Source organism: Rousettus aegyptiacus, unplaced genomic scaffold (assembly GCF_014176215.1).
Source record: "Rousettus aegyptiacus isolate mRouAeg1 unplaced genomic scaffold, mRouAeg1.p scaffold_m13_p_2, whole genome shotgun sequence".
NCBI lineage: Eukaryota > Metazoa > Chordata > Mammalia > Chiroptera > Pteropodidae > Rousettus > Rousettus aegyptiacus.
The window spans coordinates 113026732-113040286 of NW_023416295.1; the positions used below are offsets into that span (position 1 = coordinate 113026732).

The window sequence follows — 13555 nt, forward strand, 5'->3', positions numbered from 1 at the left end:
TATGATAATCCCATGTGAGAAATTTTGCATAATTTAGAAATATCAAAAATTAAACAAAGCAAGTAAACAAACAATCAAAAAAAGGCAGGTGATATTTTCATAGATTTCCTCCTTAGCTTCCAGGAAAAAAAAAAAATTGTGGCTGGAAGTGAACTGCTTTTTAAATTCACAGTCCTTATGTTTATTTAGTAGATCATGCTTTAGATTTTGTCAATATATATCTGCAAACTATTGGGCCAAGAATATGTCTTTGTGAAAGGTGAAGTTTAGTTGGTGTTGCTGGACTCAGAGAACCTGTGCAGAGCCCTTGTGAAAGGCATGAAAAAGGCCTGAGTAAACATTGTTATAATAAAGTAGTATTGAGGCTGACACGATGTGACTATCTTTGGCAAGCATATAGAAAAAGCAGTTGCCTTGAAGGCTTTTGGAGAGGTTAATCATGTTCCACTGTTATGTTCAAAAATATTTTGTCACTTCTAACTGGAGAACCTGTACCCAAAGTTGTTGAGCTTGAGATTCTTTTTATTAAGATGTTTGGGGAAAATTACTCCCAGAAAATAGTGAAAACACGTGTCTTAAAGAGCTGCAAAGACAAATATATACTTAGGAGTTTTTCCTTAAATAGATTCCATTTAAAAAAAAAAATGAAAAGATAAAGATTCCTATACACTGTAATTAGATAACATGTCAAAGATAGTAAGATATCAATTTGTGTTCTACTTTATTATCACACTTATTGAATTCATATTAGTTTCGTGAAAGTCGATTTCCAATTAGATGAAATCCAAAATTGAATTAAAATTTCCCAAAGAATATTTCTCTCCTTTTCAATACATTCCCACTTTGCTCCATGTTAAGTTTTTGTGGTGAGTGATGAAAATCTTTTCCTTATCATGATGTGATTATGGTGTTTTGTATATCGATTGACTGTACTATGGACATTTGGTGTAAACTCTTTGTACTGTCTCATTTCCTCATCCATCACTGTCTGTCAATGGGCATGGTGCTGTGACCAGTGTTATCAGGTGACGACAGTACAGGAAGTGAGCCGCCATTATCACCCCCAGAAAGGCTCCCCATCAGACGCTCTAGTACCAGAGACAAAAACAGAAGAGGGGAAACGTGTTTCCTACTGACGACAGGTGATTACACGTGTGCTTCTGATGGAGGGATCAGGAAAGGTAGGCATGCATTTAATCAGATCCTCACAAGTGACTTAGAAATTAAGTGCTGCAATATATGGAGTGATGTAAAATGCTCTTTCATCATTTTCTAGGAGAGACTATACGTAGTGTTCTTTTTCATTCCTCATCATATCTTTTATCATTATAAACATTTTAAAATACATATCATAACAATCTACTTGGTTGTCATATCTGAAAGGCATTTCATCTTTCTTTATTATTTTGGTTTCCCCTGTGTCTTTGGGAAGAATTGTAATGGGATATTTAAAAATTAAGTCACTTACCTAATTATTTTACTGTAATGTACCCAGCAGTCTTTAAAAGTTATCTTTTTACCTATAACTTATAAAACTCACTAATTAATGTTATACATATATTTGATAAATAATTGATGATTGTAAAATAATAATGAGGCTTTTTTCAAAGAAAAACGTTATCCAGTATTTGGGCTTTTTTTTTTTTTTTCTGTGGTTTATCCTAGTGTCAGGAAGTTGAAAAGGTTCAAGATCCCTGGCCATGCAGAATAGTATACCCAACCATTTGAAAGGCTACTCATGTATATATAAAATATGCATAAAGAATTTCTCCTCAGAGCAATAATAATAATTTAAATTTATTACTGTCTTTCAACCCAGACCGATCTGTGCCTGGTGCATAGAAGATACTCAGTAAATATTTGTTGAATGGATAAATTGTGTTGGTCAGACATCTTGGTTAAGGAATATAACAATAGTGAAGCTCCAGTCCATCGTGTGGTTCAGTTGTCCTAGATTGTGCCACTATGACCATTCTCTAGGTGCTGTTAGTTTTATTTTTGTTTTGAGTAAACTTTATAGATCTCAGGAAAAATAAGCTTTTTTCTCCTCAAGAAAACAGTTTTGTGACACTTACTATCTACCCTTGTCAAAGTGTCAATATGCTCTTTCATTAGCTCCTACTTTGAGAGTTCCACCTGCTTTATTACCATGGTTATTTTTTCTGTTTATTCGCAGAGAAAGAACTATAATAATTTTTTATGCAATGGACTGAATTTGAATAAAAAGCCATTCTAAAACTTTCATATTACTGCAACTGCATTTAAAAAATATTGTGCTTTTTGCTATTCATTGCAGTTTCTCCCTGTTGAATACTTTGCCATTTTAAGCCTCAACTATTTATTTCGCGATGCTCTCTCTTTTTGGAATATCTCATTATTCATGTTGTACTTCTCTGCCATTTCTTCTGAATACTTTATATGGTCCTGTCTCCACACCTTTAAATCTCACAAGACAAAGGACTCTTCTTTTGTTTCTTTAGTATGTAATATTTTATATACTCCTTCATATCAATTATTTCCATTTTCTTCATCTATTCTTTTCATCAAAATGTATTTTAATTATCTGAATAGGTTTGATTGTTTGCCATTTTATATTTAAATATTATGTTAGAACAATTTTTAAATATCTTACAAAGACAATATTATTACAGTACTTGAGCAAAATATACTTACATTAAATAATAATGATAATATCTGACTAATGATATTTTATGTGACAATATTTTAAGTGAATTATATATCAACTCACTACATATGTATATACATGTACATATATTTGTATTTATATGTAATATGGTTAAAATTACATATATTTTTGAACATTAGTCTATAAAGTATCACGTGCAATATTTATAGTAAGGTTACATGTTTAAGAACTTAGCTAGAATTTTTTTCATGTTAAACTGTCAAGAAAGTTGCATATGGAAAAAGACTTTGCAAATTATAAAGCACTATGTAAATATAGAGTTTTCTATAAAATGACAAAGTTTCATGAGCAAAGCAATTAATAAGATATTTAGTTTGTATGGAAAAGTTATACATACAATCTTATTTCACAAATACAAATTCTCTTTATTAATGAGAACATCTTTGAAAATTCATCTATGAGCTTTTTATTCTTGGTCATTTCTCGCCATAATCAACTACCTTTCTCATTCTTGCTTAATTCTTTTGCACCTTTGTGTTTTTTTCTCCTAAGTCTGGTAATATTTCTGGCTAACGTCACTTAATCTTCTTAGTGTGTTATCTTGTCATGTCTATCAGAAATTCATTCATTTCTTCTGTTTCCTTTTGTGTAGATTATAGCTTTTCTTTTATGTAGATTATAGATTTCTCCTATCATTCCTACTCAGACATTCATTTCTTATATGATCCCTTCTTTTACTTTTCAAATTGGTCTCTTTACTGATTTGACTTTAGAATTCTGAAAATTCTCCCAAGTATAGATGAAAAAAAATTATTGGATTCCCACTGAATTATTTTTCTACGTACAAATATAAATATAGTTGGGCATACATTAAGAAAACTAAAGGATTCTCGAAAATAGTAAACTCCTAATACTTAGAAACTATAATTTTATTTATGCAGTGGTTTTTAGGAAATTACATTATATAAACAAAAACATACCCATTGACAGTGCAAGTATAGGCAGTTTGAATATTGCCCCAAATAAGCACATGCTCTTCAGAACTGTATAAAATGCACACCATGTATTTAGATATTAGTTCAAACTAGGTCCAATATTATTTTCATGAATTATATTTTCACCATTTCATTCAATAAAAGTTTAATTAGACAAAATTTTATCAAATTTTCTAATCAGAAATTAACCTGCAGAATAAAGAATATATTTATATGAATAACATCATTTTACTAATTAAATTCTTGTTACTAAATTAAAAAGTAAGCTTTTTTAAATGAACATTGTAATTACAGTTATTGAAAAAATAAAAGGATTTATAAACAATGTGGATACATTTATATGAAGAACTATAATTCAGAAAAAGAATTGAACATTTAGAAAGGCAGTCAAGATTTACATATAACTTACGTGAATAGTATAAAACTGTCAAACAGATTTTTATGTTTTCTGGAAGTCTTATAGGGGTCGTGAAGATTGTGGGGTACGAGATGTAAACTTTTATATGGATAATTTTTTTTAAGTATTAACAACTCCTTTGGTTCATGAATATCCACCAGTTTGCTTTTAAGCAAACCCAATCAATGTTAACAGTGTAGTTTACATTTTTAAGTTACATAGTCAACCAGGATAAATTATTCTTTCTATAATTTCCAAAGTTATATTTCCAGTCACTCTACCAAAGGGCAGCAATAACTAGCCCTCCAGGCCCATGAAGGTCCCCATGTAAAGATAAATTACCTGCAATTCTTCAAAAATTACTTAAGGCATCCTCCCATTAGTTATTCTATCACCTATCAGAGTAGAATGAAATATATACCGCCTCCTACGTTTTATAGCTCAGAACACTAATAAAATATATTAACAGATAATTCTCTTATTGGCAGAAATTGTCCTAGAGAACTTTACCATAGTTAACGGATGGCATAAATTTTTATCCACCAAGCTTCAAAGAAGACATCTTGTCTTCTGAATGTTTATATGTGTGTATGTGAAGAAGGGGTTCCTCCTCAGTCTCGCCTTACTCCCAATAGAGTTATTATTGCAATCCATGTCCATATCTGTCCTTGGGGCTTTGAAACAAATAATCACTAAACCATGTACCATTTCTCTTTTTCCAGTGAAAGGGGGAGAGATAGTAGTGGCTTCTTCTCCAGAAATTCTATGAAAGTATAGAATTAAAGAAAGAAGTAGTGGAAAGGAACATGAGGAAACACACAATGCCCACTTTCTTTCTTATACAGTCATCAAGCACACTGAAGGCTAATGAAAACCCAAAGAGTATAGCATAAGTCAAAGGGAGACAAGAAGTTCACTGGAATTGTTTCTATTTGCTCAGCTTTGGTTGTCATCAGATAATTTCATTTTCTTGCTCTATAACACTCATTCAATGCGGCTGTCAGAACATTTCTTCCCTAAGCTGTATTACTACTTTTCCAGTCTTTAGATGCCCTGCTCTTAAGACAATTCACTTCTAACTTTATACTAGGTACTTCCTACTTCATTTAACTGCCTCTAATCTTTTCTAATAAAAAATACACAATATTTGAAACCTTCCAAAAGTGATTGCTTAAGTAGCTAAGGCAAACCAGTGAGTTAAAGCTGTGAGAAGGATCTTTTATTCTGTAAGTCTGTGACAATCATGAACAAAAGATTAGAATGCAAGATAATAGAAAGAAAGGTGAATTAAGTTCAAATTGTTCTCAATTCCTTGGCAGAGGGGAGTCAGCTGAAAACATCATATCGAATTCAGACTTTAATTTCCTGAAATTATGACTCAATTTATATTTCATTCATTATATTTTTCCTTTACTGTTTTATTTAAAGGATTAGAAATGAGCATTCATTCTACATCATCCAGATAATGGTATCAAATGCCATTATTTGAGAATCTTTCTTTTAACTCCATAAAGCTGGAAGATTAAATATTGTAAAAAGACTTGTGCCCTTAAAGTCAAGCATGCTTTATTAGCTTAATAACTACTAAAAACATGAAAAGAGAAAAAATAGCCCTTTTTTTTTTCAGGAAAATATTCTGAAATTTAAAAATGTCAGCCAAGTATATATCTTACTTAAGTTGCTTTGCCTAATTCTTAAATGAGTTCTGGTATTGTATATGCCAAAATTACATCAATACAAACTACAATCTGAGAAAGAATAGATTTTAAAGTATTGTAACTATAATTCGTGATAGCTGGTTTACTCCTTTGGAATGACAGCTATAGTGAGCTTCATTTTTTTTTTTTTTTGCTTCAGAGTTATAAATTGTTTCAATATTGAGCTCTTTCTAAACAGTTTTTTCTTTGAGCTCAGAAATAGTGCTTTTGATTATCCTGCATGGTATTGTTTGTCTGTGTCTATTTTCTGGTTGAATTCAACTGATGTCTGTGCCTTTTTTCATAAAAGGATATGAAAAATCTCGAAGCTTAAACAACATAGCGGGCTTGGCAGGCAATGCTCTGAGGCTTTCTCCAGTAACATCACCCTACAACTCTCCTTGTCCTCTGAGGCGCTCTCGATCTCCCATTCCATCTATCTTGTAAACCAAACTGCATCAGCTGGCTAAATTGTATTAATTCAAGTACTGTTTATCCCATAATGGAAATAATTAAACATAGAGTTACTCCAAGCTCCATTAATCAGTACAAATCTGCATGATATTACTATTTGAAGTCAGAAATGCCATTTGGGTAGCTAATGAATCTTATCTTGGCTTTAAAGATTACCTAAAGTAGTGGTACTACTTCTCCATGTCAATTACCCTGATGTCTTTTTGCAATAAAATACGAATAGTGTCAGATATTGGCCAGTACACTAATACATAAACATATCTTCAGGGAGTTATATTTAAAACTGTGTGCTTCCAAATGCCAACCACTTCATTGGACCTTCATTTCTGTGACTCTCTAAACCATTCTGAAGATGTCTGGGATCCTATCTTGCTTGCATACAACAGCTTGTTTGCATGAACCATCTTGTCTCTTATCACCTGAAAGCAATGTCACAGAATTCGGGACGGTGGATGGCTTGGATATGTGTACTTGCATCAAACCATCCTGCTGATGTGAAGGCACCGGTCAACTGTTCTGCATGTTGAATTGTGGGGCAGGGAGGGCGAGTTTCTCTTTGACATTTTTTTTTTTTTATTCTTTGAAAGAAGTACTTGTTTTACATAGCTTAGTTTCTTGATTGATTTACTTTTCTTCAAAAATGCTGTATTGGAGTTCTGAATGTCTCTGGTTGTTTGCACACAGATAACTACAAAGAGGTTGTCATTACTGGTTACACGCAAGCTGAGGCCAGATCCCTTACTTAATGGCTTGGGGAAGGCACAAAACATGAGAGAAAGGTAACTGCCAGCCAGGCTTGCATTGTTTAAACAGGAACTGCTGCTTGGTACTAGACTCATTTTTTTTTTTTTTTTTAATACTGGGGTTCGTCATCATTTTTAGAGGCAGAGTCCCAAATATCTCCTAAAGCTCTCCTGTCTTTTTTACCTCCTTCCTTTACTTTTATTTATAATTTTTTTGTGCAAGCATCAAAGAGCATCGCTGTTCACAGGAGGCTTTCTTGACCAGCCTTAAATTTCTGACTCACGAGAATAATCAGATTTTCACTCAATGTTTAATCAGGTGCTTTGTCCTGAGTGTTGTTCTGTCTGTCTTAGCTCCCCGTCTTAACTGTATATGTCATCTGTCTTCGTAAAGTACAGAAATTCCTTGATAAAGTGTTCACGATTTTAGAACTGGGTCTTCTCCTCCTCCCCTTGCCTTTTTTGGATACTTGGAACTGCTTTTCTGCTTTGTGTATAAATTAACGATACCCTGTAGGCTCCCTTAGTTAGTTGGTATTGTGAACCTTTCTGGTAAACGGGATTTAAGCAGCAGCACGACCACCATGGCCTTTGGTTGGCTGCTGCGGTGTCAGGTTCTACTACCTACCAACCAGCATTCATCACTACACTCCAATGAAAGCCCTAGGGAGTCTTATTCAGTCCAAGCGGAAGAAGTTCTGTTTACACATCGCTATGAATTCAATAGCAATAGTGTGTCTAGTGTATTGGACATGTGAAAGGAGAAAAACGCCATAATATATATTGAGGGATAAACAATAGTTCTAAGGCATTCAGTATCCGTGAGATTGTTGATTAATTTCTAATTCTCATGTTTATTTTTTGTTAGAAGGACAATTGTCACTTTTATTCTTGGACATGTAACTTGTATTACTCTATATCCCCAAGTCCTAGAGCATGACCTGCATGTCAGAAATCTTGTGCAGCAATGTGTTTACCCAGACGTACACATCTGGTATTTAGAGATTCAGTGACCCTCTTGATAATACCACACATAGAAAGCTATAATTACACACAACTTTATGGTAAAGGAATTAATATACTGTCTGGTGCTGCTGTTATTGACTGCAGTGTTGTACAGAATTTATCATGGATTTTTGACTGCTGAAAAAGGGACAGTGGAATTTAGCCATGCCAAGGACTGTACTGGAAACAGGCTTCTGCTGCTGAATGTGCCCTGATGTGACCAGGTTGCACTAGGAAGAAGTCCCCGCGTCTTCATGAAGCATTTAAAGCTCATACAAGAACTGTGGCTGGAACTCATCTGGTGCTCCCGTATGAGTGGTCTGCTTGTGGACTGGCCAATGTCCATGAAACAAATGTAAATACCAACATACGTGCATGAGTCAACAGTTTTGGCCATCTCACATCAAAGGAAGCCAAATTCATGATTCACATTTCTGAAGCTTTGAGTATGGCCCATACCTCTATGGATTGCCCCTCATGGGCCTGCAGTAGATTATGCTGTAAATCATACAAAGCAGTGATATTGACTAGTATAGATCTGTCTTAATTTCCCTTATTTCTTCTTTATTGGTTGGATCCACGAACATTGTCTGTATCATTTTCTTATAAACTACTTATGTTTGTCATGTTATATTGTGAAATTTTCAGTGCCTATTTATCAAAAATAACCTATTTTTAGTCACATATTTGTTTGGTTCTGGAAAATTGCTATGAGAAAAAAACACCAATTTCATAGTTTGTCTTTTGTCATTATTACCTCGATTATAAATATTACAAAAAATAAAATTCTGGTAATGAGAGTATTTTTTTACTAAATGATCAAGGAGCAATGTCAGTATATAATAGATCATTAATCAGATTATATCCTAAAATGTATATTTTGCATAAAAGAGATATTCTTCAATCAATTACTTTTTTTGTGAGTTTTGTGGCAAATGAAGCTTGTACTTGTCTTTAAAACTATAGTAGTAAAACTGTATAAGTATTCTTCAACTTGCTTAATCAATATTTCTAGAACCTATTAGTTCCCCTGGAATTCTGAATATAACCTATAACCTAATTATAAATTCCTGTATCGTGGACCTTTTGTGAACATTTCAAGGTGCATGTACAACCTTGTTGATAATCATGGAAATGTTACTAACTGAAATGAAGAATAAAAGGCAAATATAAGTTGGGGATAAACTCGAACCCGATCTGATTAAATTATTCATGTGTTGTTTTGTTTTTTTTCTTGTCTTTTTGTTTAAGAGTTTTCAACAGGTTTTTCTATTTTTATGCTTCACGGTACCAAACCAGATGCTCATATGTAATAAAGAATTTGAGAAAAAAGAATTTATAAATATACATAGCTCTCACTTTCATTCAGCTCTCAGGCATGTAGCAATGTTTTCCTCTTTTAACTGCTTTGTCTGCCTAAATTTTCTTATAATTCTGAGATGGCAAAATTATTAATCATTGTGACATCTGATATTTATAAGGCATTTTATGACTAATACTAAATTTTTACTTACACTTTCCAACTTAATCATCATAGCAGGTCTGGAAGTAAATATATATATATTTTTTTATTTTATTGGTAGTGAATTTAAAGATCAAATAGATAGATAGAACTGTTCACTTATATTTTTGCCACAGCTAATCTTTCCTGACATAATTTCTCAAGGTTTAAATATTTACTGAGCCTCTCGATATAAATGTCTTAACTTCTAAACATGGCTTCTGTCTCACTTTTGCATAATGGACCTCCGTTTCAGCAGCACGGTACACATAGCGGGCATTCCATTTACATTGTGGGGTTAAATGTAAATTTACCCTGAAACATTCTATATAACAATCAGGATCAGGGGAAAGGTAAAATGAAAAAGAAATATGGTTGGCAAATTCAACACTTTCTCATAACGCATCAATAAAATCTTTTCTATGTCTAAAAATGCTCAGTGTTGATTATTAAGAGACTATTAAGAAACCGAGCTCAGAAAAGAGAACCTTTCTAAATATATTGACCAATAATATATTTTTAATGACAGTGTCAGAATATAGGATCTACTGCAAAAAGAAAAAATATATAGGAAGGGGAAAGAATGCATTTTAGTAGATGATAATTGCTATCAAATTTTGGTTAAAAAATCAAAATTAAAGTCATGAAAGAAAAGTGGAACTATTCATTTTATCTTTGAAATAAATTACAAAATAGATGAATGGAATAAGCAGTAGTGAACTTGTCTTGGAAAAAGACAATGAATATGTTAAATGGCAATATTACAAAAGCAGGAACTCTAAAGAATTTATAATGTACTTGAAGACATTTAGAGCTAAATGAATCTATTAAAACACTGAAATACCTAGTAGTTTATGATGATTAAAATGTAGTTTAAAATTTTTTCTTATTGAAAAAATTATCTTTCTTCCTACCAATTCCTTCTGCCCAAATTCAGTTAATTGTTTAAATGCTCGAACATTATTAAACTATAGATGTATTCTAATTTTCTTTAACATGGGCTTAGTATCATTAATACTGATCTTAAATTTTATAATTTCCTGTTCTCTCCTAAACTACCTCTGTTTTGAGGGTATGCGATTTCCCTTTATGGTCTACAAATTAAATAATTCAGTTGAATTTGTATTACATGATTTTGTTTTGTATTTATTACACTGTCATTCGTGCCAAAATGATGGACCACTGAATATGCGTTTTGAACATTAAGTTCTTCAAATACTATGGCAATCTCTATCTAGAATTTCAGGACTTAATACAATTTTTTTTTAAATAGACTTTATTTTTTAGAGCATTTTTAAGTTCACAGGAAAACTGAGCAGGAAGTACAGAGTTTCCATCTACTCCCAAACCTCACACACAGCCCTCCCCGACTGTTTTTATCTTACACTAGAGTAATATATTTGTTACATCGACGGACCTGCAAAGACATATCGTTATCACCCAAAGTTTATAGTTTACATTAGGGCTCACTTTTGCTATTGTACATTCTGTGGATTTTGATAAATGTGTAATGACATGCATCCGACATTGTAATATCACACAGAATGGTTTCACTGTCCTAAAAATCCTCTGTGCTTCACTTGTTCATCCCTTCCTTCCCCTTAATCCTTGACAGCCACTGATCTTTTTATTGTTTTCACAGTTTTATCTTTTCCAGAATGTTGTATAGCTGGAATCATATAGTACACAGTCTTTTCAAATTGGTTTCTTTCACTTAGTAATATACATTTAAGATTTTTTTCATGTCTTTTCATGGCCTGATAGCTCTTTTTTTTGGGGGGGGGGTGCTGAATAATATTCAATTGTCTGGATGTATTGGGGTTGATACAGTCACCTACCAAAAAACATCTTGGTTGCTTCCAGGTTTTAGCAATCATGAATAAAATAGGCATAAACATTTATGTGCAGATTTATGCATATGATTAAATGTCAAAATGTCAAAATTAGCATGCATTCAACCACTATAGATTTTATAAATAGTATGCCCGTACTTACCTTAAATGTTAGTTAGTCACTAGCAGCCAGTCAATTAACTTTATTAGGAAGTTACTTTTTTATTTGGGGATCAAATCGTGAATTTGAGATCAAATTTGATGTACCATTGTTTATAAAATAAACAATATATTGAATGTATTGTAAACTCATACAGTTTATATCTTCATTTTTCAGTGTATTTCTCACAATAAAAAAAAAATGAGATAAGGACATTTCAGTAACTCAAAATCAAGTAACTTATTTTGAAGGAAAATAAATTTTTTTTGGAGCAGTATTAAATTTAGTAAACACATATTTTTTTCTATAAGCCAAGAAGAAATGTCATTGTACCAAACTGATAAAAATACTTTGGCATTAGTGAAAATTTTGCATTTCTATTAGGAATAATGAATAGTGGCGAAATAGGTAAAAATACTAGCGTATGAAAAGAATTCTTAATATAATTTGAACGTAGCAGTTCCTGAAACCTTTCTTTTATCAATAGCTTCAGTGTTTTTACTTCCTTTTGAGATCCTGTAGCAAAGATCTAAAAAGTTATAAAAATCCAATTCTTTCTTAATGGCCAAGAGAAGCTATTTTAAAGATAAGCTTAACTTGCTGATCAAAAACAAACAAAAAACCCCCAATCGAACCTGTAACTGTATTGCACAGGATTAAGCATAAAGTTAGTGCCTAAGGACTGACAGTATTTCTTTCTTCTTTCCTTTTTTTTTTCCTTGAGAACTCAGATTTTACCAGTAACTCCATCTCTCTAGAAACAAAAGGCACTAGTTTAAATGCTCTAAGTACTATTCCCTTTTGTTGCAGTATAGCTGTTCCTTATCACACTGGACTCTGGCAGAAAGCTTAAAAGAACTGTGGGAATTCTGGCTGCCTGGCTGGCAGAAGGCTCTAGAATCGAAGATGATAATGATTAAAAACACACTCATGCACACAGCTGGATATACAGAGACAAAGAAAATACGTAAGATGAAGCAGCAAAAACTAAATATTGCCTGAAACAAGGTTATTTAATGCGAAATAAATAAAAAGACAAGTCAAAGGTAAAGAAATAATTCTATAATTCTACTTCATAGTCCATGTTAGAATAAATTCTGCACGAAGGTATCAGATAGTCTTTTCACTTGAGACTTCAAAAGGTTTGCATGACATAATGAAAGCAGGACAAGAGACCAATTTTTATCTTCCCTAACGATGAATGAATTTAGACAACTTTATCTTAGATACTCTTTTTTAAAAATTTTCTTATTCGAGTTTTGACAAAATTCTTTCTTTAGGTTTATATTAATGTAATGGTTAAATGCTTTCAGAATTAAATAGTTCCTGTCAAAATATAAAATATTACTCATTATATTTTGTTTTAATTTGTATAAAATGTTTTAGTATAAGTTCTGGGGATCGCATTTATTACAAGAGCTAAATTAATAACAGTACTACTGAGAACAGATTGCTTATATTTATTTATTTTTTTAGGTGAGATAACCCTTGCTTGACCTCACAGATTACAAGGACCTTGTCAGTTTACAATTCCTTATTTATTTATTTATTTATTTATTTATTTATTTATTTATTTTAATCATTGTTTACGTCTATACAGCACCTGGTCTTCCTAGGTGGTCTCCTACCCAAGTACTAACCAGGCCCAATTCTGCTTAGCTTTCAAGATCAGACAGGATTGGGCTTGTTCAGGGTAGCATGGCCATAGATAAGAGCAGATTGCTTTTAAATGTGGAACTCCTTAATGTCACAAACGAGATTCCTAGGACAAATAACATTATAAGTTTTATTTTCCAAAAGTAAATTTTTTACAATTTAGATCTACTTATTTTTTAGACCTGATAATTTTATGCATAATAACCATAACATTGGGTGTCACAATATTAGGATAGGAGAAGAACGTATGCCTTTAACAGAAGCTTTTCTTAGCATGAAATATCCATGTGGTTTGTTGGATACATAGAAAAAGACACACAGACTTAATACTTGAAAGGCATTCTCCGACATGTGTGGTTTACTACAGAGCCACAGGCGGATATTTCCGCAGCCTCACACCATCGAATGAGTCTTTTCCAAGTTAAGTATGTTTTTTATATTAAATGTG

At 32.4% G+C, this 13555-nt stretch overlaps 1 protein-coding gene and 1 pseudogene across 9 annotated transcripts in view; one reads left to right on the forward strand and one right to left on the reverse strand.

The window, feature by feature from the left end:
- KCNC2 (potassium voltage-gated channel subfamily C member 2) overlaps positions 1-9143 on the forward strand; it is a 167661-nt gene extending 158518 nt beyond the window's left edge. The window contains exons 4-6 of one of the 9 annotated variants that reach the window (XM_016125424.2): positions 1017-1181; positions 6895-6989; positions 8064-9143. In XM_016125424.2, coding sequence (XP_015980910.2) covers positions 1017-1181; positions 6895-6956 — 227 coding nt within the window. In that variant the 3' untranslated portion in view covers positions 6957-6989; positions 8064-9143. Of the gene's footprint in view, positions 1-1016; positions 1182-6046 lie in introns of all 9 variants that reach the window. The other 8 variants (XM_016125422.2, XM_016125430.2, XM_016125425.2 and 5 more) reach the window with 8 other exon arrangements.
- A 3899-nt stretch (positions 9144-13042) lies between these two features.
- Positions 13043-13161, reverse strand: LOC118614122 (annotated as a pseudogene).
- Positions 13162-13555: the final 394 nt, after the last annotated feature.